General features: G+C 43.5%; 1 protein-coding gene across 4 annotated transcripts in view; it reads left to right on the top strand.

Moving 5' to 3' along the window:
- GALK2 (galactokinase 2) overlaps positions 1–19,804 on the top strand; it is a 75,497-nt gene that overhangs the window by 17,394 nt on the left and 38,299 nt on the right. For all 4 annotated transcript variants that reach the window (XR_008327543.1, XR_008327542.1, XM_053365367.1 and 1 more), the window contains exon 5: positions 6,661–6,807. Coding sequence is in view for 2 of the 4 variants with exons in the window: in XM_053365367.1 (XP_053221342.1) it covers positions 6,661–6,807 (147 nt within the window). In the remaining 2 variants the exon portion in view is untranslated. The remainder of the gene's footprint in view (positions 1–6,660; positions 6,808–19,804) is intronic.

Raw genomic sequence — 19,804 nt, forward strand, 5'->3', positions numbered from 1 at the left:
CCAGGGACAGGAACTCTTTTTCGGCCTGAGGGTTACATTTCCTCCTAGACAAGTATCATTAAGGGACATTCAACCTGATCCCTAGTTGGATATAAGTGTCTGCTTATAGCTCATCGCTTGGTTCTGGCCTTGAAAAATCAATCTTCCTCCTCTACCTTTCCCCTCTACTCGCCGTTCCTTGTGTGTCTTGTTGTTTTGGTTGTGAACCTAATGTTAGGGTCTCTCTCTCTTTTATTGGTGTGAGCTGCTTTGGGAGACAATAATTGTCTAAAAGGTAAGATAAAAATACAGTAGGTAAATGGCATATACTGTACTTGAGTTAAACATCGTTTAGTTAAATGAAGCAGCATGCAACTGTATTCAAGGGCTTGCAAATCAGCCAGTGATTTATTGCAAAACCACATTCTATCAGGTAACCTGTATAGGGGCCCAGAGAGACAGTAAACTCCAGATTGTTTCCTGGCTCCAAGGGGGAAATAAAATTTGGGGGAGATTTGTGCATGCCGAACAGAGTCCCCTATAAAGAAGGTGATGCATATAAAACGTTAAAAAGAAAGTAAGTGCAAACACAAAACCCCTTAAGCAAAACATTATTCAGCTGGAAGTTGCAAGAGAACCCAAGGACATAAACGTGTTTATATTAAAGTGAACATACTATCCTTTTGGAAGAGGAGTGCTGCAAAGCTTGGTAAAATCCACGTTCAGTTCTGAAACTGGAGTCAGGCGCCCTCCTTTTCTCCCCCACCCTCCCAATGTTAAACATTGCGTGATAGGTTTGCAAGTGTGATCCCCTTTCAAGGCAATTCTGCCGATGAGTTCCTAGTTAAATATATGACTTAGATTTCTCCCCTGCCTCTCAGTCTTGTCTTCTGATGTTCTGTGTGGAAGTGGTTGGCAGCGATAGTGCTTGAGCTAATAGTTTGTTTGTGTGTCTAAGAAAGGGAATTTTTATGTGGGTCATTTGTGGTGGTGATTAGGACGTGTTGAACTAGAGCTATTTTCTGTGGGTGCTGCAAGAATTCCGCAAGAACTGTCTAATACTGGAATGATGTCAGGGTGTGGGGGAGGATAACGTTTTAAAATAAATCAGACTTTCTCTTGGAAATCCTCACCTTTAGTTACAAGTTTATAAGAGCATGTGAATCTTACTTTGCTGGACCAGACCACCATTCTATTTCACTCAGGTCTGCGTTTGTTTTTTCGAAGGGGACAAACAAGCTACCCTTGTTGGGTAGGCCTGGGCGATATATTGATATATCACCCAGGACCGGTATGAGGAGCAGACCGCGATGTCAGCTTCACTCAGCGGTATATCCCTGGTGAAACCACCACCACTCTGAGATCCTCTGCTTGCAGTGTCCGCTAGAGTTCCTTCCTCCTGCGAGCTTTGCTAGCAGAGGAGTCAGGAGCAGCGGCAGTTTCACCAGTGATATACGGAGAAACAAGATATATTGTTGAGGCACCGTGAGCCGGTGGCAGGGTGGGGGCTCTGTGAAACTGTGAGGAAACTGGCACTCCCTGCAGTTAAAGGAGCCCCGATGCTCTGCCCCCTCACCTGTGAGCATAGCTGTCAACTGTTCCCTTTTTTAAAAGGGAAATTCCCTTATTCCAAATAGGATTCCTCACAAGAAAAGGGAAAAGTTGACAGCTATTGCCTGTGAGCGGCAGGAGCACTGGGGCTGTCTCAGCTGGGGAGGGAAAACAGGCAAGCCCCACTCGCAATATACTGCTGGGTGAAGGCGCCATTGCGCTCTGGCCCTCAAACCAGTCCTGGACAATGTATTGATACATTGCCCAGGCCGCCGCCGCCGCCTCTTCCACTTAGCTATCATGGTAATAACCACTGTTAGACCTGCCTTCCATTCTTTTCCCCTGTTCCTTTTAGACTGAAACCCTAAAGATACTTACTATGGAATGTTGTTGTTTAGTCGTTTAGTCGTGTCCGACTCTTTGTGACCCCATGGACCAGGCACTCCTGTCTTCCACTGCCTCCCGCAGTTTGGTCAAACTCATGCTGGTAGCTTTGAGAACACTGTCCAACCATCTCGTCCTCTGTCGTCCCCTTCTCCTTGTGCCCTCAATCTTTCCCAACATCAGGGTCTTTTCCAGGGAGTCTTCTCTTCTCATGAGGTGGCCAAAGTATTGGAGTCTCAGCTTCAGGATCTGTCCTTCCAGAGAGCACTCCGGGCTGATTTCCTTAAGAATGGATAGGTTTGATCTTCTTGCAGTCCATGGGACTCTCAAGAGTCTCCTCCAGCACCATAATTCAAAAGCATCAATTCTTCGGCGATCAGCCTTCTTTATGGTCCACCTCTCACTTCCATACATCACTACTGGGAAAACCATAGCTTTAACTATACGGACCTTTGTTGGCAAGGTGATGTCTCTATGGAATAAACCCCTTTAAATGCAACGAGGCTGCAATCCAATGCATTTACTTGGGAGGTAGGCTGTGTGTGTGTGTGTGCGCGTGCACATGTGCTGTGGCCCTGCCCACTGCCATTGTGCGCCTCCTCCCTTACCCTTGAGAAAATGCACCTGCCCAAGGAAAACTAGTTCTTCACCTCTGCTGAATAGGCTTGGCCACTGTTAGCCAAATGTTCTTGAACAAAGTTTAGGAATGTAGAAAGCTGCCTTAGACTGCGTCAGACCCATGCTCCATCTAGTTCAGTATTGTCGTAAAAACTGAAAGCAGCAAAACATCTCTCTGCATATATATGTAGATGCTAGTGATTGAACTTGGGACCGTCCGCAAAGCAGATGCTCTACCAGTGAGCTATGGTCCATCTGAATGTCATATAATTTACAGTACATTTCCAAGCACAATTCAAAGTGTTGGTGCTGATCTTTAAAGCCCTCAACAGCCTCGGCCCAGTATACCTGAAGGAGCGTCTCCACGCCCATTGTCCATCCCAGACACTAAGGTCCAGCTCCTAGGGCCTTCTGGCAGCTCCCTCACTGTGAGAAGTGAAGCTACAGGGAACCAAGCAGAGGGCCTTCTTGGTAGTGGCACCCACCCTGTAGAATGCCCTCCCATCAGATGTCAAGGAAATAAACAACTATCTGACTTTTAGAAGACATCTGAAGTTTAGGGAAGTTTTTAATGCTTGATTTTTATCCAATTTTTTATATTCTGTTGGGGGCTGCCCAGAGTGGCTGGGGAAGCCTGGCCAGATGGGTGTGGTATAAATAAAATTATTATTATTATTATTATTATTATTATTATTACAAAACAGTAAATCATGGCCAAAGTCTTCCATTCCTCTCAGTACAGCCAATTTTGAGACTGCAGTCTCAAGGATGCTAAAGAGTATTTTAGCCTGTGATCTAGGAGAGATACTAAAATAGTCAGGCCAATTCATCCACTCACTGAAATTTGTAAAGCCTTGGGCAAAAGTTAAGTTGTTTAGTACCATATCATTTATCCTTTTCGCCTTTCCAATATGTTTTTCTTAATTTAATATTTCGTGTCAGGATAAGCCAGACCACCTACCAAACACAAAGCAAATAGATACATGGAAAAGGAACTCGCAGTGTGCTTTAGTAGAACATTTTTTCCCCCCAGTCAAGGGCCACATTCCCTCTGGACTAATTTTTTGAGGGCCACATTCTGGTGGAGAACCCAAAGTGGCCAGAGCCCCATATTTTACTCTCTCCTTTTCCAACACCCCTTTCTCTCTTCCTGTCTTCCCTGATCCATGGACTGCAAAAAGAGGAACAGATTTCTGTTGCCAAAAGTCTGAACCGATTGCTCCCAAAACCTCAGGCAACCCAAGCTCCTGGAAATTTGTCTTAAATTGTCAGTAAGGCACCATGCCTGTGTCATATGTGATTGGCCAAAATGATTTCTGTTCCATCTGCAGTGGAAATGTGAAAAAATCTGATGCTCTTTCCTAGGAATCGGAAATATTTCAACCTTCTGCAGAGCAAGTGTTTACGGCTCCCAAAAATGAGAGGCCAGGAATTTAAAAGATTTCTTCGCCAGGTCTTCTTTCATCTCCCAGAAGGAGACATTCCTAGGAAGCAAGGGGTGGTGGGGGGGAGAGAAAATAATAATAATTGGAAAAAATGGAGAAGGGATTGCTTCATTTGCCAGTAGGATTGCAAAACATGGAAAGAAAAAGACACACAATTGCTAACTGGGATGTTGCAAGTGGTGATGGATGTGTGTTATTTTGCTATTTGCTTTCTGACTGAAGAGCGACATGTACAAAAAAGGAATTTGCATGCTCCTGCAGTCTCTCATTTACTGTAGCCTGGGAAGCAGCTCATTTGATGCAGCTGTAATTGATCGCATTACTCCTTTGTAGGGCCACTTAAACTGCTACTTCTCACTGGACCCGATAGTCTCAGCAGGGCTAAATTAACCAAAGAATTTAACTTGGTCAACAGCCCAACTCCATCTACTGTTTGCCATTAACTGTCTCTGAGAGACTGTGCATTCATTGCATCACTGTGCAAATGTACAATTGGCTGCACCATACAGAATGTAGCATCCACAAGTCTGTTTCCATTTCCAAAAAACCCATCACTTTTTTTAGTTTTTATTGCCCTGTGGAAGTGCCAGCCACCTCACTTCGGAAGCCCATGTCAGCAGAACCTTCTTCAAAATAAAAATGGATAAAACTACCCTCAGATCTTCAGATGAAGGGCAGTATACAAACTTAAAAAATAATAATTATAATAATAAAGCCAAGTTGTTAGAAATTAAATGGAAAATATGGACGTTTGTGCCTACCACTGTATGTGTATATATAGCATAACATTGACATAGCATGACATGTAAAATTTTTGATGGAGCAATTCTATGCATAGGTCTGTTTCTTGGTGTAAGATGTTTTGTAGACATCTTATTTTTAAACAACTTGAAAGAGTCTTTAACAGTGGAAGAAATATTCAAAACATACCAGTTTGTTCTAAAAACCCTGATTTGCTAGTTGTCATCAAAAGCAAAGCGACTTCAAATAAATTCTGCCAATAATTTTTTTGCTGGGGAAAATCAGATGTACCATTAAAAGTGTTTTTTATGTGCTGTGTTCTGTCCAGTTAGTAGTGAGAATTCTAAATGCTGGCCACAATTCCCTACCTCTGTGATAATATCTGATATTTATTAATACTTTCTCCATCTGTACCAACAAGAATAATATATTTGATATCTATTTGACTTGAAGGCATTGGCATCCCATTTGGCATCTGGTCTAACTCATAAAACTTCCACTTGGCTAAAACAGGTCTTTGATTGGCAATATGTGGACTTTGGGGGAAATTGTTAGCATATTTTAGCTTATGAGGTTGCTGGCCCAGTAGCTCGTCTGCTGATCTTGTACTAGGAGTCTGGGAGTTTAGAATAATTACTTTCTACGGTAAGCCACAGACCACTTAAGATGGCTTTGTCCCACTATAGAAAAATGGAACTGTCTATGTACTACAGTTTCAGTAAAAACTGGCCATCTTTTCAAAGCCCAATATTGAAATTTCTTACTGAAGCAAAAGTGGTTTGCCGAGCATTCTGCACAAGTCTTCATATAAGCAGCACTTTTTATAGACTTACCCTGGCTGAATACAGTGATACTTTGGGCCTCTAAATAGCTGCTCTATAACTGAAAAAAAAAAATGGTGCAAGGAACAGGTGGATGTGGGTTTTCTTTGGATTTTTCCTTAGCTACTTGTAAGTTGTACTGGCAAACACCTGTTAAGTTTCTATTTCTAGTAAGTTATCTGAGGTAGCAGGAAAGAGGGGTAGTTGAGAAACATAGAGGAATATCCTGATGTCCTTGCTTAGCAGTGATTTGCCAATACTGAGTGAGCACACAGAGATTACATTGGCGCCCTCACTCAGCAATGGCTTGCCTATATTGGGAGTAGGAGATCTGAGCTTTATGGCAGGCAGAAGGCATGGGGCTGGCTCTGTGGGGGACACTCAGTTCCCAGGACAAGGAAGATTATAGGTAGTGGTGCAGGTATCCTGGCTCAACTGCCTGCAGCAAAGTTAGGGAATCAGAGTCTGTATTCAGTGAGAGCCGCACCTATAAAACGAGGCGTCCAGAAGCAGTGAACTGGGCTGTTTTTGCATCTCAAGGCATAAATGGAGCACTAAAGTGTTTGGAAGAAGAGCGGACACAAGAAACCATGGGTAGCATGGTGTTTGGGAAATAACCTGTGTTTTCAGGAAATATTGAGAGTAACTGGTTTATGGATGGTATACTTTAACATAACAAGAAACGCTGCTATAGCAATAGTACCCTTTTAAATGATAAGTTATAAAGGACTGGCAGTGTCAGCCTTAGCTGCCAACCTAATAAGTGGTTGGGAGTGCAGTGGGGTGGGCAAGGGCAAGGCAAAAGCAGACTATTGTAGTCTCAGCTTTTTGCAGGGATGCTACCTGACCCTCTCAGGCCTGCTGCTGGTCCAGCATGTTATCTCTAGTTCCCTAGAACTAGGTGGTATCTTAAGGGCTCCCGCGCATCATTAAGCCCCTGGTTCTGGATCCGTGGTAGGGTTGGTTCTGGATATTGCCTTCAAATGTTATATTTTCCCTGCGAGAAACTATGCCAGTCCTGCCCCGGTGTTAATGTAAGAGCCATTCTTTGCTTATTCTATACTGAAAATGTGTGTCTGAGCTTACTGATTAATTTTAGTAATTTCCCCCTTGCTGTTTAGGATCATTTCAGTCTAGACAGTCCAAGTGGCATGAATTGCCTTGTAGAAGGAACCATCCCTCCAAGTTCTGGCCTCTCCAGTTCCAGTGCCTTGGTCTGCTGTGCAGGACTCGTGACCCTTATGGCAAATGGAAAGACTCTTCCAAAGGTACCGGACGGAAGGCGGGTTGGGGGAGGGGAGTACAATTTGTGAGAGACCATGTTCAAATTCAACATTGCTAAATTTCAGGTGTTGTTGGACTATGACTTCTGTCATCTCTGACCTTTGGCCATTGTGTTTTAATTTGTTGGAAGCTGCCCGGAGTGGCTGGGGTGACCCAGTCAGATGGGGAGAATATTAAGAATAAAAATAAGAATGCAGTGCTGGCTGGGGCTAGTGGGAGGTGTAGTCCAAAACATCAGGAAGACATCAGGCTGGGGAAGGCTGATTTGTATGAACATTTTAAAAAGAAGCTCAGGATTGTTTTCACAATGACCTGTTGGAAAGCTCATTGCAAAACGGAGCAAGTATTGTTGGCCATCTTCTGTCTAGCATGGAAATGCATGTTAAAGGTGCTGTAGGGGGATATATTTTAGCCTAGCCTAAGCCTCCTTACATGGCCTTGTCTTTTGGTCTACTCTTTATAGTTCTGGTAGTTTGATAACAACTGGACAATATCTGGGGCTGCCTCACGACATGCAGGAAAAGAAAGAAGTCAAGTTCAGCATAGAAAGCTGAATTGCATGCATTGTTCCTAGCAATTGATAGATTCCTAAGTGAAACCTGTTGCCCCAGACCACACCCAACACCAACTGCAGATGCTTGAATCTGCTCTAAGAGTGCCATTACAGTGGTACTATTCCTTGCAAGTGCCATTACAGTGGTACCTCAGGTTAAGTACGTAATTCGTTCCGGAGGTCCGTTCTTAACCTGAAACTGTTCTTAACCTGAAGCACCACTTTAGCTAATGGGGCCTCCTGCTGCCACTGTGCCGCCGGAGCACGATTTCTGTTCTCATCCTGAAGCAAAGTTCTTAACCCAAGATACTATTTCTGGGTTAGCGGAATCTGTAACCTGAAGTGTATGTAACCCGAGGTACCACTGTACTTGCAAGGAGCCCTTTACTCAGGTGTTGTGCAGCAACATTGGGCTCTCAGGCATGTATTTTGTCAATGACCTGCTGTATGGGCTTGGACCTTCTGGTGTAGATCCTCTTTAGGGCTGGGGACGACTTGACATTCCCCTCTGACTTAGTTGGCAGTTCCACTGCCAGAGGTTTGTCAGGAGCCCACCTTGATGTACCTCCAGAGCGACCCCTGGAGGCAAGCCCAGGGAGGCCATTCCAGGTTCACCAGGGATTTCAGTGCCAGATTGAGGTGGGGTGTTTGTCTGCTCACCTGGGGTCATCATTCATCAGGAGGCCTGGGTCAGAGCAAGTCAGAGCCCAGCGTAACAGATTGACATCAGGATTCCAGCAGTAAGGTCACTTGGGTCACTCCCATTCATTGGTCCTGAATATTTTCCCGTTTTCTTTTAAATTAACTATTGGCACCCTTAGGAATTGTTCTTTGGCAATCCCTAGGAGTTGTTGATGGGTTTCCAAGAGGAGGAAAATATATCTGATATATAACCTGCTCCCCATAAAGGTAAAGGTAAAGGTACCCCTGCCCGTACGGGCCAGTCGTGTCCGACTCGGGGGTTGCGCGCCCATCTCGCTTAAGAGGCTGGGGCCAGCGCTGTCCGAAGACACTTCCGGGTCACATGGCCAGCGTGACAAGCTGCATCTGGCGAGCCAGCGCAGCACACGGAAACGCCGTTTACCTTCCCGCTAGTAAGGGGTCCCTATTTATCTACTTGCACCCGGGGGTGCTTTCGAACTGCTAGGTTGGCAGGCGCTGGGACCAAGCAACGGGAGTGCACCCCGCCGCGGGGATTCGAACCGCCGACCTGACGATCGGCAAGTCCTAGGCGCTGAGGTTTTACCCACAGCGCCACCCGCGTCCCTAACCTGCTCCCCATACTTTAACATAATGAGATTGTGGACAGGGCTTCAGGGATCAAACCTTGAAAGTGCTGCATATTTAGCTTGGAAGAAGAACCCACACCTTATCAAAATATCCTGATCAGAAAAGTATTTTAACCCAAGCTTAGGGTAAGCATACTTAAGTCCTATGTCAGTGTGTCAATGATGCCGATTCAATACGGTTCTCCCTTTTCTGTACACTAAAGAGAATGAAGGAAGACTAAAAACAAAAAGCATTGTGTAGTTAAAACTCACATGAAACATTGACTCTGTTTTATTTTTAAAACAACATACTTTTGTCTGTTGGAAGTAAATTCAGAAAACAGTTTATGCTGTGTCTGATTAATGTGTTTAGAAATCTGCATTGTCTCCACTTGCCCAGATTTTTTCTTTTTAAAGGTCATCATGCATGCACAGTGGTTTAGAGAAATCTTGGATACTGTCCAACCAGATACACAGTGCTAACCATTTTCAGCATTGAGGCAATATCTAGCTAACGTCGCATAGTGTTTAAGACAAGCGTGGGGAACTCTCATCAGACAGAGGGCTACATACCCACCTGAGCAGCCTTCTGGGGGGGGCCATGCCAGTGGTGGGCAGTGGCAGAGGCAACTGTGGGCAAAGCAAATAATGTAAATTGTTGTTGTTGTTTAGTCGTTTAGTCGTGTCCGACTCTTCGTGACCCCATGGACCAGAGCACGCCAGGCACCTCTGTCCTCCACTACCTCCCGCAGTTTGGTCAGACTCATGTTTGTGGCTTCGAGAACACTATCCAACCATCTCATCCTCTGTCGCCCCCTTCTCCTTGTGCCCTCCATCTTTCCCAGCATCAGTGTCTTCTCCAGGGAGTCTTCTCTTCTCATGAGGTGGCCAAAGTACTGGAGCCTCAGCTTCACGATCTGTCCTTCCAGTGAGCACTCAGGGCTGATTTCATTAAGAATGGATGCGTTTGATCTTCTTGCAGTCCATGGGACTCTCAAGAGTCTTCTCCAGCACCATAATTCAAAAGCATCAATTCTTCGGCGATCAGCCTTCTTTATGGTCCAGCTCTCACTTCCATACATCACTACTGGGAAAACCATGGCTTTAACTATGCGGACCTTTGTTGGCAAGGTGATGTCTCTACTTCTCAAGATGCTGTCTAGGCCTGTCATTGCCCTTCTCCCAAGAAGCAGGCGTCTTTTAATTTCGTGGCTGTTGTCACCATCTGCAGTGATCATGGAGCCCAAGAAAGTAAAATCTCTCACTGCCTCCATTTCTTCCCCTTCTATTTGCCAGGAGGTGATGGGACCAGTGGCCATGATCTTCGTTTTTTTGATGTTGAGCCTCAGACCATATTTTGCGCTCTCCTCTTTTACCCTCATTAAAAGGTTCTTTAATTCCTCCTCACTTTCTGCCATCAAGGTTGTGTCATCTGCATATCTGAGGTTGTTGATATTTCTTCCGGCAATCTTAATTCCAGCTTGGGATTCATCCAGCCCAGCCTTTCGCATGATGTATTCTGCGTATAAATTAAATAAGCAGGGAGACAAAATACAGCCTTGTCGTACGCCTTTCCCAATTTTGAACCAATCAGTTGTTCCATATCCAGTTCTAACTGTAGCTTCTTGTCCCACATAGAGATTTCTCAGGAGACAGATGAGGTGATCAGGCACTCCCATTTCTTTAAGAACTTGCCATAGTTTGCTGTGGTCGACACAGTCAAAGGCTTTTGCATAGTCAATGAAGCAGAAGTAGATGTCTTTCTGGAACTCTCTAGCTTTCTCCATAATCCAGCGCATGTTTGCAATTTGGTCTCTGGTTCCTCTGCCTCTTCTAAATCCAGCTTGCACTTCTGGGAGTTCTCGGTCCACATACTGCTTGAGCCTTCCTTGTAGAATTTTAAGCATAACCTTGCTAGCGTGTGAAATGAGTGCAATTGTGCGGTAGTTGGAGCATTCTTTGGCACTGCCCTTCTTTGGGATTGGGATGTAGACTGATCTTCTCCAATCTTCTGGCCACTGCTGAGTTTTCCAAATTTGCTGGCATATTGAGTGTAGCACCTTAACAGCATCATCTTTTAAAATTTTAAATAGTTCAGCTGGAATACCATCACTTCCACTGGCCTTGTTATTTGCAGTGCTTTCTAAGGCCCATTTGACTTCACTTTCCAGGATGTCTGGCTCAAGGTCAGCAACCACACTACCTGGGGTGTACGAGACATCCATATCTTTCTGGTATAATTCCTCTGTGTATTCTTGCCACCTCTTCTTGATGTCTTCTGCTTCTGTTAGGTCCTTACCACTTTTGTCCTTTATTATGGTAATCTGTGTACGAAATGTTCCTTTCATATCTCCAATTTTCTTGAACAGATCTCTGGTTCTTCCCATTCTATTGCTTTCCTCTATTTCTTTGCATTGCTCGTTTAAGAAGGCCTTCTTGTCTCTCCTTGCTATTCTTTGGAAATCTGCATTCAATTTCCTGTATCTATCACTATCTCCCTCGCATTTTGCTTGCCTTCTCTCCTCCGCTATTTGTAAGGCCTCGTTGGACAGCCACTTTGCTTTCTTGCATTTCCTTTTCATTGGGATGGTTTTCGTTGCTGCCTCCTGTACAATGTTACGAGCCTCCATCCATAGTTCTTCAGGCACTCTGTCCACCAATTCTAAATCCTTAAACCTGTTCGTCACTTCCACTGTGTACTCATAAGGGATTTGACTTAGATTGTATCTTACCGGCCCAGTGGTTTTTCCTACTTTCTTCAGTTTAAGCTTGAATTTTGCTATAAGAAGCTGATGATCTGAGCCACAGTCAGCTCCAGGTCTTGTTTTTGCTGACTGTATAGAGCTTCTCCATCTTTGGCTGCAGAGAATATAATCAATCTGATTTCGATACTGCCCATCTGGTGATGTCCATGTGTAGAGTCGTCTCTTGTGTTGTTGGAAAAGCGTGTTTGTGATGACCAGCTTGTTCTCTTGACAGAACTCTATTAGCCTTTGCCCTGCTTCGTTTTGGTCTCCAAGGCCAAACTTGCCAGTTGTTCCTTTTATCTCTTGATTCCCTACTTTAGCATTCCAATCCCCTATAATGAGAAGAACATCCTTCTTTGGTGTCACTTCTATAAGGTCTTGTAAGTCTTCATAGAATTGGTCTGTTTCAGTTTCTTCAGCACCAGTGGTTGGTGCATAAACTTGGATTACTGTGATGTTAAAAGGTCTGCCTTGGATTCGTATCGAGATCATTCTATCATTTTTGAGATTGCATCCCAGTACAGCTTTCGCCACTCTTTTGTTGACTATGAGGGCCACTCCATTTCTTTTACGGGTTTCTTGCCCACAGTAGTAGATGTGATGGTCATCCGAACTGAATTCGCCCATTCCCGTCCATTTTAGTTCACTGATGCCCAGGATGTCAATATTTATTCTTGCCATCTCATTTTTGACCACCTCCAACTTACCCAGGTTCATGGTTCTTACATTCCAGGTTCCTATGCAATATTTTTCTTTACAGCATTGGACTTTCCTTTCGCTTCCAGGCATATCCGCAACTGAGCGTCCTTTCGGCTTTGGCCCAGCCGCTTCATCAGCTCTGGATCTACTTGTACTTGCCCTCCGCTCTTCCCCAGTAGCATGTTGGACGCCTTCCGACCTGAGGGGCTCATCTTCCAGCGTCATAACTTTTATATGCCTGTTGTCTTTGTCCATGGAGTTTTCTTGGCAAGGATACTGGAGTGGCTTGCCGGTTCCTCCTCCAGGTGGATCACGTTTGGTCAAAACTCTCCACTATGACCTGTTCATCTTGTGTGCCCTGCTCGGCGTAGTTCATAGCTTCTCTGAGTTCTTCAAGCCCCTTCGCCACGGCAAGGCAGTGATCCATGAAGGGGAATGTAAATTGTACCTTTGTGCAAAAGGCTGGTTTCTACACACATTCACACAGCCCTCTCTATACTCCATCCAGGCAGCCAAGAGGTGTTGTCAGAGCCAGGCAGAAAAACTCAAGCACGGAATGAAGTAGGGATGGTGAGGGGTGTGGCTTGGGCAGAGTGGGTGTGGCTGTGACCTGGCAAGAGTCCCATGGACCGTACAGAGCAGGCATAGGCAAACTCCGATCCTCCAGATGTTTGGGACGACAATTCCCATCATCCCTGACCACTGGTCCTTTTAGCTAGGGATGATGGGAATTGTAGTCCCAAACATCTGGAGGGCCTGAGTGTGCCTATGCCTGGTATAGAGAATCCTGACTGGCTGCTTTTGCCTCCCAGGCCGAAGGTTTCTCACCCTAGGTTAAGATAGTGAGCTGTGAGGTGGGGAAGTTCAACTTTCATCTCTGTTACAAATTTTCTGGGTATCCAACCAGTAGACCACTTTGGATGTAACCCTAAAATACGATTTAGTCTTCCATGAGTGAGCCTCAGTCTTTTGCATGCTCCTTCATTACTTGTGGGGAGGAATTTGCAAGCATCTGCTGCTTCTTTTCAACTAACCAGAGTTCCCTGTTAGGTTCAACGTTGTTAGTTTAAATCAAAGCATGGCCTTCCATATTGAACTACAGCCCCATCATCCCTGATTACTGGCCATGCTCTCTGAAACTGATGGAAACTGGGGTTGAACAACATCTGAAGGGCTTCAGTTTCCCCATGCATGGTTTAAACTCTGGTTAGTGAGCAAGCAAAGATAATGGGGGACAAATTCATTTGGTTCATCTTTTAAGGCAAACTTCCCAAATTTATATTTTGCACACCAATATGTAAACTAAAACACAGCTGTCATTTGAAATTAGCACTTCTCCAAATTTTGCTGTTCGAATTTCCAACCAAGTAATGCGTACAAAAATATATATATTAGTAAAAGTAATGTACAAAAATGCATTCTGTTAAGGTATTTTGCATTGCAAAAATCACACGCAAAAATGCAACGCAAAATACATATCACATTTGTCAGAACTGTATAAATAGTGCATATGTTGGGAGATATATACACAAAAATGCATATGAATTTCTATGTGGATGCTCTTTAAAATACAGAGAGGGAAGAGCATGGAAAGATTCCTCTGATACTCAATATCTCTCAGCCAGAACTTTGTTCTCTACTATGGAAATAGCAATACTTGCCTACTTTTCAAAGCTGCTGAAAGAAATATTGAGGACTTACCTGCAATATGCATTTAAAGCAGTGTAGTTACATTTTAAAGAACCACAGCAAACCACACTTCCCAAGATTCTTTGCAGGAAACTATGATTGTTTAAATAGTGGTATCATAGTGCTTAGATAGATAGATAGATAGATAGTGCAGACAGAGCTTGGGTTGGCTTGCTGGGATAAGAGCCATTAAGCTTGATTCTTGTTAGCTCCTATCAATGGGACAAAGTAAATAGTTTGTAGTAGGTAGAGAAGGGGAGCCATTGCTCCTCACCTCAGACACTGGGGATTCCACTGGTGATTCCCTTTACTTTCCTCCAGGTAAGTCTACAGTTGTCAATCACAACAATGCAGGGACACTGTGACGAGAAATCTCCTGACCCCAAATGGCCCAGCCATAACTGACACGGGTCCTGAAGTGGAGGGTTAGTGCCCTGAGTGGCTCCACAATTGAGAGGACCCTCTGCAAAATGCCCCCCACCAGCACCACAGGCATATTTGTTAGTTGTGATAGCAGCATTCTCACTGAACCACCATTTAAAGTTCCCACAATGCTACAGAGCAGGGATGGCCAACACCATGCCCTCCAGATGTTGTTAGACTGCATCATCCCTGACCATGTTGGTTGAGGCTGATGGGCATTGTAGCCCAACAACATCTGGAGAGCACAGCATTGGCTACCCTTGCCCCAGAGCATTGAAGAAAGTTTAAATGGTAGCTTCCAGATCTAACCATTTGGGGCAAGGTCAGGGTGCTGGGGTCTTGGGAGCTGCTCAGGAATGCTATGTGCCAACACTGGGCCTGTGCTTCTGCGAGCAAAGTCCTTGCAATATACTTATCTCCCCCATCAGTTATAAGGATTGGCATTTTGCTAGCATTTAATAATGGATTGGACAAAAGGTTAGTGAGCAGTCATGGAGCAACATTAATTTGAGTGATGGACTTAATGCAGTCAAATGCTTTCTGCTCTGCCTGGCACACACAGTTGGTTTGGTGGTGGTTGCTTTTAATTCACCAGTTGCTACATGATGAAAGAGTTACAGGGAAGGTGGCAGGCAAGATTTTTATGTACTATTCTAAGCCTGCTAAATATAGGAGTTCCCATCATTCAGAAATGGTTACTTTTTAAACAGAAAGGAAACCTGAATCCTTAAAAGAAATGTTTTGATTGTTGTACAGGACGGTTGTGAACATTTTCAAACATTTTTATCCCTCAAAAATTTAAAACAATGTTCTCATTTTTCAGTTTTGATTAAAATTATAATTATTTGGCATACTCAGAATGAGGGGGGGGGGTTAACTTTATAATTAAAATCATGTGTATGGTGCAGTTTAAGTCACACAAAGTGCTTGATAAATCCATTCTAGAAAATCCAAATGTTCAATATAAAACTCCACCACATTAGGCATTTGTGGGTCTAATTTCTGCTAGTCAAGAAAATTCTGCTTTGTACTTAACAGTGTATATGCTACTCAGTTCTCATTTTCAATGTGTGCACATTTTCCAGCATTAGTTGCAAAAGGTGCATGTTGACTGGGCAACATACAAAAAACCCTGTCCATGTTTTCATTGTGCAAACTTTCCATGCATTCCTGAGCATGTGCCCAATCCACCCATATATATGCACATTCTCCACTCAACTCATGCTAACCACAAACATATATCAGGTTTTTGTGTGCGATAAAGTGCTTGCTGTTTTGAGAATATACCAAGCAATTGCCTGTCTCCCATTCACTCAAATTGATGTGCTATTTTTAAGAGGTTTTAAGACTTTCATGAGTGTAAAGATTTCTACAAGATTAGAATGCTGGATCTTTCATATGCAATATAGTCTAAATGATATTGTAAACCAGACTGAATTATTAAAGTCTGCAGGCAAATTGTGTAATTCAGAGCTGCTGGTTTTTAGCTTGCAAATGCAGTTTAGCCTTTCACTAATTTTCTAAAGGCCTTTTTGTATGTGAATCCAAAGATAATCATTACCCCCCCCAATGTAACGTTAGCTGGGCTTTAATTGGGTTAAATGCGTCTTCAGAACATGTTTGGGGATAGTTAGACACATTAAGAAGCCAGGATTGAGTGCAGTTTCCTGTTCTGGGTACACCCAGTTCCAAACCAACGTTTGCTTTGCATAACGTGTAAAATGGCCCTCTGTACTTTAGATGGCATGTCACAATAAAAATGTGTGAATTCTTGATACCTAAATGCAAACGTGTGTGTGTGTGTGTGTGTGCGCGCGCGCGCACTGTCAATTAAACCTTTTCTAAAATGTTAACATATCAAAATAGTTCTGGTGGGACATCTTGTCATACTCCAAGTTACTGGCACATGGCTTGTTTTCTGGTACACCACGATCCTTTTGTTCATCTAATGTAAAATCACATTCCTCTTGTTCTCTGTCAAATGTTAAATATACAGGGCTTTACCCAGTGGCTTCTCCTAAGGCTCTTTCCTTCATGGACACTTTTGGACAATAGCTTGTAAGGAATACTAAGCCATGCGCAGTCTCTCTTTCCTGGACAGGTTTTTTATATGATAATTTGGCAAAAGGTGCTATGATTGGCTTGGAAGGCGAGAGCTTGGATGAAAGTAGGCCAGTCTGTCGGAAACAAGCCATAAGTATTTTAAGGAGAAACAAGAGTCCTTTACAGGAGGGTTGGGTAAAAAATAGATTAGGATCTACTGGTAGATCTTGTAGCTTGATTTGCATTAGATCAGAAAGGTTTCTGAAGCTTAATTGTTCAACAGTAGCGACTGAAAAAAGGCAAAGTCCTCCCTTCTAAATAAGGCTGCTAAATCTTCATTTGAGTTGGTAGATTCTGTCATATATGAAAAGTTTCTCAGCAGGTATGAGCAGTCGGTCTCAGCCTTCTGACCTTCCATTTTGCACATCCCTCTGGTTCATGGAATTGAGAGTTTTAGTGAAACAAAAAATAATAATCCCATAAGCCTGAGGTCTGCCCATTGCCTGCTGTATGGGATTGTACCACATCATAATGCACAAGGTGGGTGATAAATAAGAATGCACATGGCAGCAGGGTGAAGGGAGGAACACTGCATGTTAGAATGTACCTACTTGCATAGCTGTCAACTTTCCCCTTTTCTTGCGAGGAATCCTATTCGGAATAAGGGAATTTCCATTAAAAAAAGGGAAAAGTTGACAGCTATTCCTACTTGTCCAAAGCTGTTTTTCACTCTGAAACTGAAAATATTCAAGGAAGAGCAGTTTATAAATACTTCAAATAAATAATAATAAAGAATTAGAGAAATACTGAGTTGGCAAAGGCAGGTAGATTTTGGAGTGGAGCATTTGTCCAATTTTTGCACCAAGCCTACAGTTAAAGTCAAGAGGCATAGAATCACCAGAAGGTTGTGTGCATGCTTCAGCTTATTCGAAACACCACTATCCTCAATATATGTTATATCACAGTCTTTTAAAGTGTTTGAGACAGCAGTTAGTGTGTGCCTTGTGGGCGGGTTAATGCATTCTTGCAGAATGTGGTGCTGTTCTTGATGATGTTGTTTTTCTCTGTTCTAATTAGATATTTTCTGATTAAATGTTATTTCACTGCATAAACATAAAAAGGCTAAACATGATATGTTGTATAACCCACCACTGATAAACATCCCCTGCTCATATTCTGCCAATCTGGAATTAATAGTTGCCAACTGATATGAACATCCGGATTGCATTTTCAAGGAGGGGGTAAGAGTTTGGAGAACCAGCAATTCTGTATAGTGCTTGAAGTACTCTGGGAGCATCTGGGAGTCTACAAGCCCCATGCCACGATTTCTCCACCCATAGCCTTCTAAAACAGGAGCTAAGGGGATGTCACAAAAAGTAACGAGGTTGGGTCCTCTCTAGCCCCATTGTAGTTTGAGCATTACTTCTGCACCCCTGGCAGGGCACTCAGTTATATTTTGTTATTGGTTCTTTTAAGTGGTACCTGGTACCAATTTGGACTGGTAGGGTGGAGGGCAGATAGCCTAGCAGCAGGTGGAGCGAAAACCGAGGCTAGGCAAAGGCAACAATTTTCTAGCTTTGCCCCGTCCTCCTCCCTGTGGAGTTCTGCAAGGCAAGCATTGAGAGTAAGGAGGAAGAGGGAAAATGTATAAGAGAGGTACAAACATCTGCTGGAAATGTAAAGAAAAAGAAGGCACCTTTTATCATATGTGGTGGTCCTGTAAGGTAATAAAAGCATTCCGGGAAATGATATATAATGAATTGAAAAAAATGTTTGAAATAGTTTTTATTTAAAATGCCAGAGGCTTTTCTATTAGGAATTGTAGGTGCTGAAATTCCAAGGGAGCAGAAAAGACTTTTTCTGTATGTGACGACAGCTGCATAGATGTTGTTAGCCCACAGATGGAAAGAAGATAAAGTCCCTACCAGAGAAAAATGGCAAATTAAACTTTTGGACTATGCCAAAATGGCAAAACTAACTGGAAAACTCAGGAACCAGGAAGACCAAAACTTTAATCAGGAATGGGGGGAAATTATAGTTTATCTTGGAGACCACTGTAAGCAGCTGAAAACACTAGGATTGCAATCATAGAATCATAGAATCATAGAGTTGGAAGAGACCACAAGGGCCATCGAGTCCAACCCCCTGCCAAGCAGGAAACACCATCAGAGCACTCCTGACATATGGTTGTCAAGCCTCTGCTTAAAGACCTCCAAAGAAGGAGACTCCACCACACTCCTTGGCAGCAAATTCCACTGTCGAACAGCTCTTACTGTCAGGAAGTTCTTCCTAATGTTTAGGTGGAATCTTCTTTCTTGTAGTTTGGATCCATTGCTCCGTGTCCGCTTCTTTGGAGCAGCAGAAAACAACCTTTCTCCCTCCTCTATGTGACATCCTTTTAACACTTGTAATGTAATGAGAGCTGTAGACTTTTACAATGGAGTTGTAAAAAACATGGAATATTGAAAAAAGATGCAGTAGAAAATGTTTAACAACAGAACCCACGGAGGGGAAGGTGGGAAGTCTAGAGATTCGGAGGAATCTTTTAATTGTGGATGTGTAGTGGTATTATTATAATTTTATACTTGTAAAACCAAATAATTTTTTTTGTGGGGGGGGGGAGAGTGAGAGGAGGAAGCTGACAGGCAGCACCACCTCTGGACTGGCTGTAAGTAAGAAGGGAGGGTGGTGGGGCTGGCTAAGGTTGATGGGGCAGTGCCCCACTTGCTGCAATGGACTAACCTCCACTGGTTGTTTGGTTTAACACACTTATACCTCACTGCTCAGAACAGGCGACACCACTTTCCCAAGTGGTTTTCCACTCATGCGGTTTATAGGACTAGACCTGCTTAGCTGCAACATGTGCCTTCAGACCATGATCTGGATTTCGCGGGAAGCAGCCTTTAATTAGCAGGGCTCTTGCGTTTTTAGACAACGGGAGGTTAAAGATAGACGCTGCATTGTTGGGGGCAATGGCTGAACTTGTCTGTTTGTACAGTAGTCTATTATCAGGATGCATGTTCAAAGTGAGCTATATAAGGGGTGTTTGAGCCGTTTCTGTTTGCATAATTAAAGAAAAGCAAGTTTGTTTATACTCGTCTCCAAGGCAGCTAATCTCTGATGTAGCTAACAGACGTGATCAGTGCTATTTTTCTAAAAACAGAGGCGCCAGAACTCAACATGAACACCTCCCTTGTTCTCTTATAATGGCAATTGCGCCCACCTGAGAGGTGCTGGAACTGAGTTCCGGCTGGAAAAAAAGCCCTGGACATGATTGAGAAGAAATGTCAAGAAGGCCCAGGGTATTAGAGCCAACAAGCAGACTGGTTGTTACAAGAAAAGTTAAGAGCAAAGAACTGACAGAAGCCACTAATGTGAAGGCCTTATATCTTTAGTTTAGAATATACTATCACATCTACCGTCTGCCAAAACAGGAGCAGATACACTCTGACGGGCATAATACACTCTTCTCATGTGGTATTTTTTTTAAAAAGAAAAGGTCAATTATATGGTGATTTGCTTCTGATAACAGGCCGGGATAGCGGGAATGAGTAGTGTG

Source organism: Podarcis raffonei, chromosome 14, assembly GCF_027172205.1.
Source record: "Podarcis raffonei isolate rPodRaf1 chromosome 14, rPodRaf1.pri, whole genome shotgun sequence".
In the NCBI taxonomy this organism is placed as follows: Eukaryota; Metazoa; Chordata; class Lepidosauria; order Squamata; family Lacertidae; genus Podarcis; species Podarcis raffonei.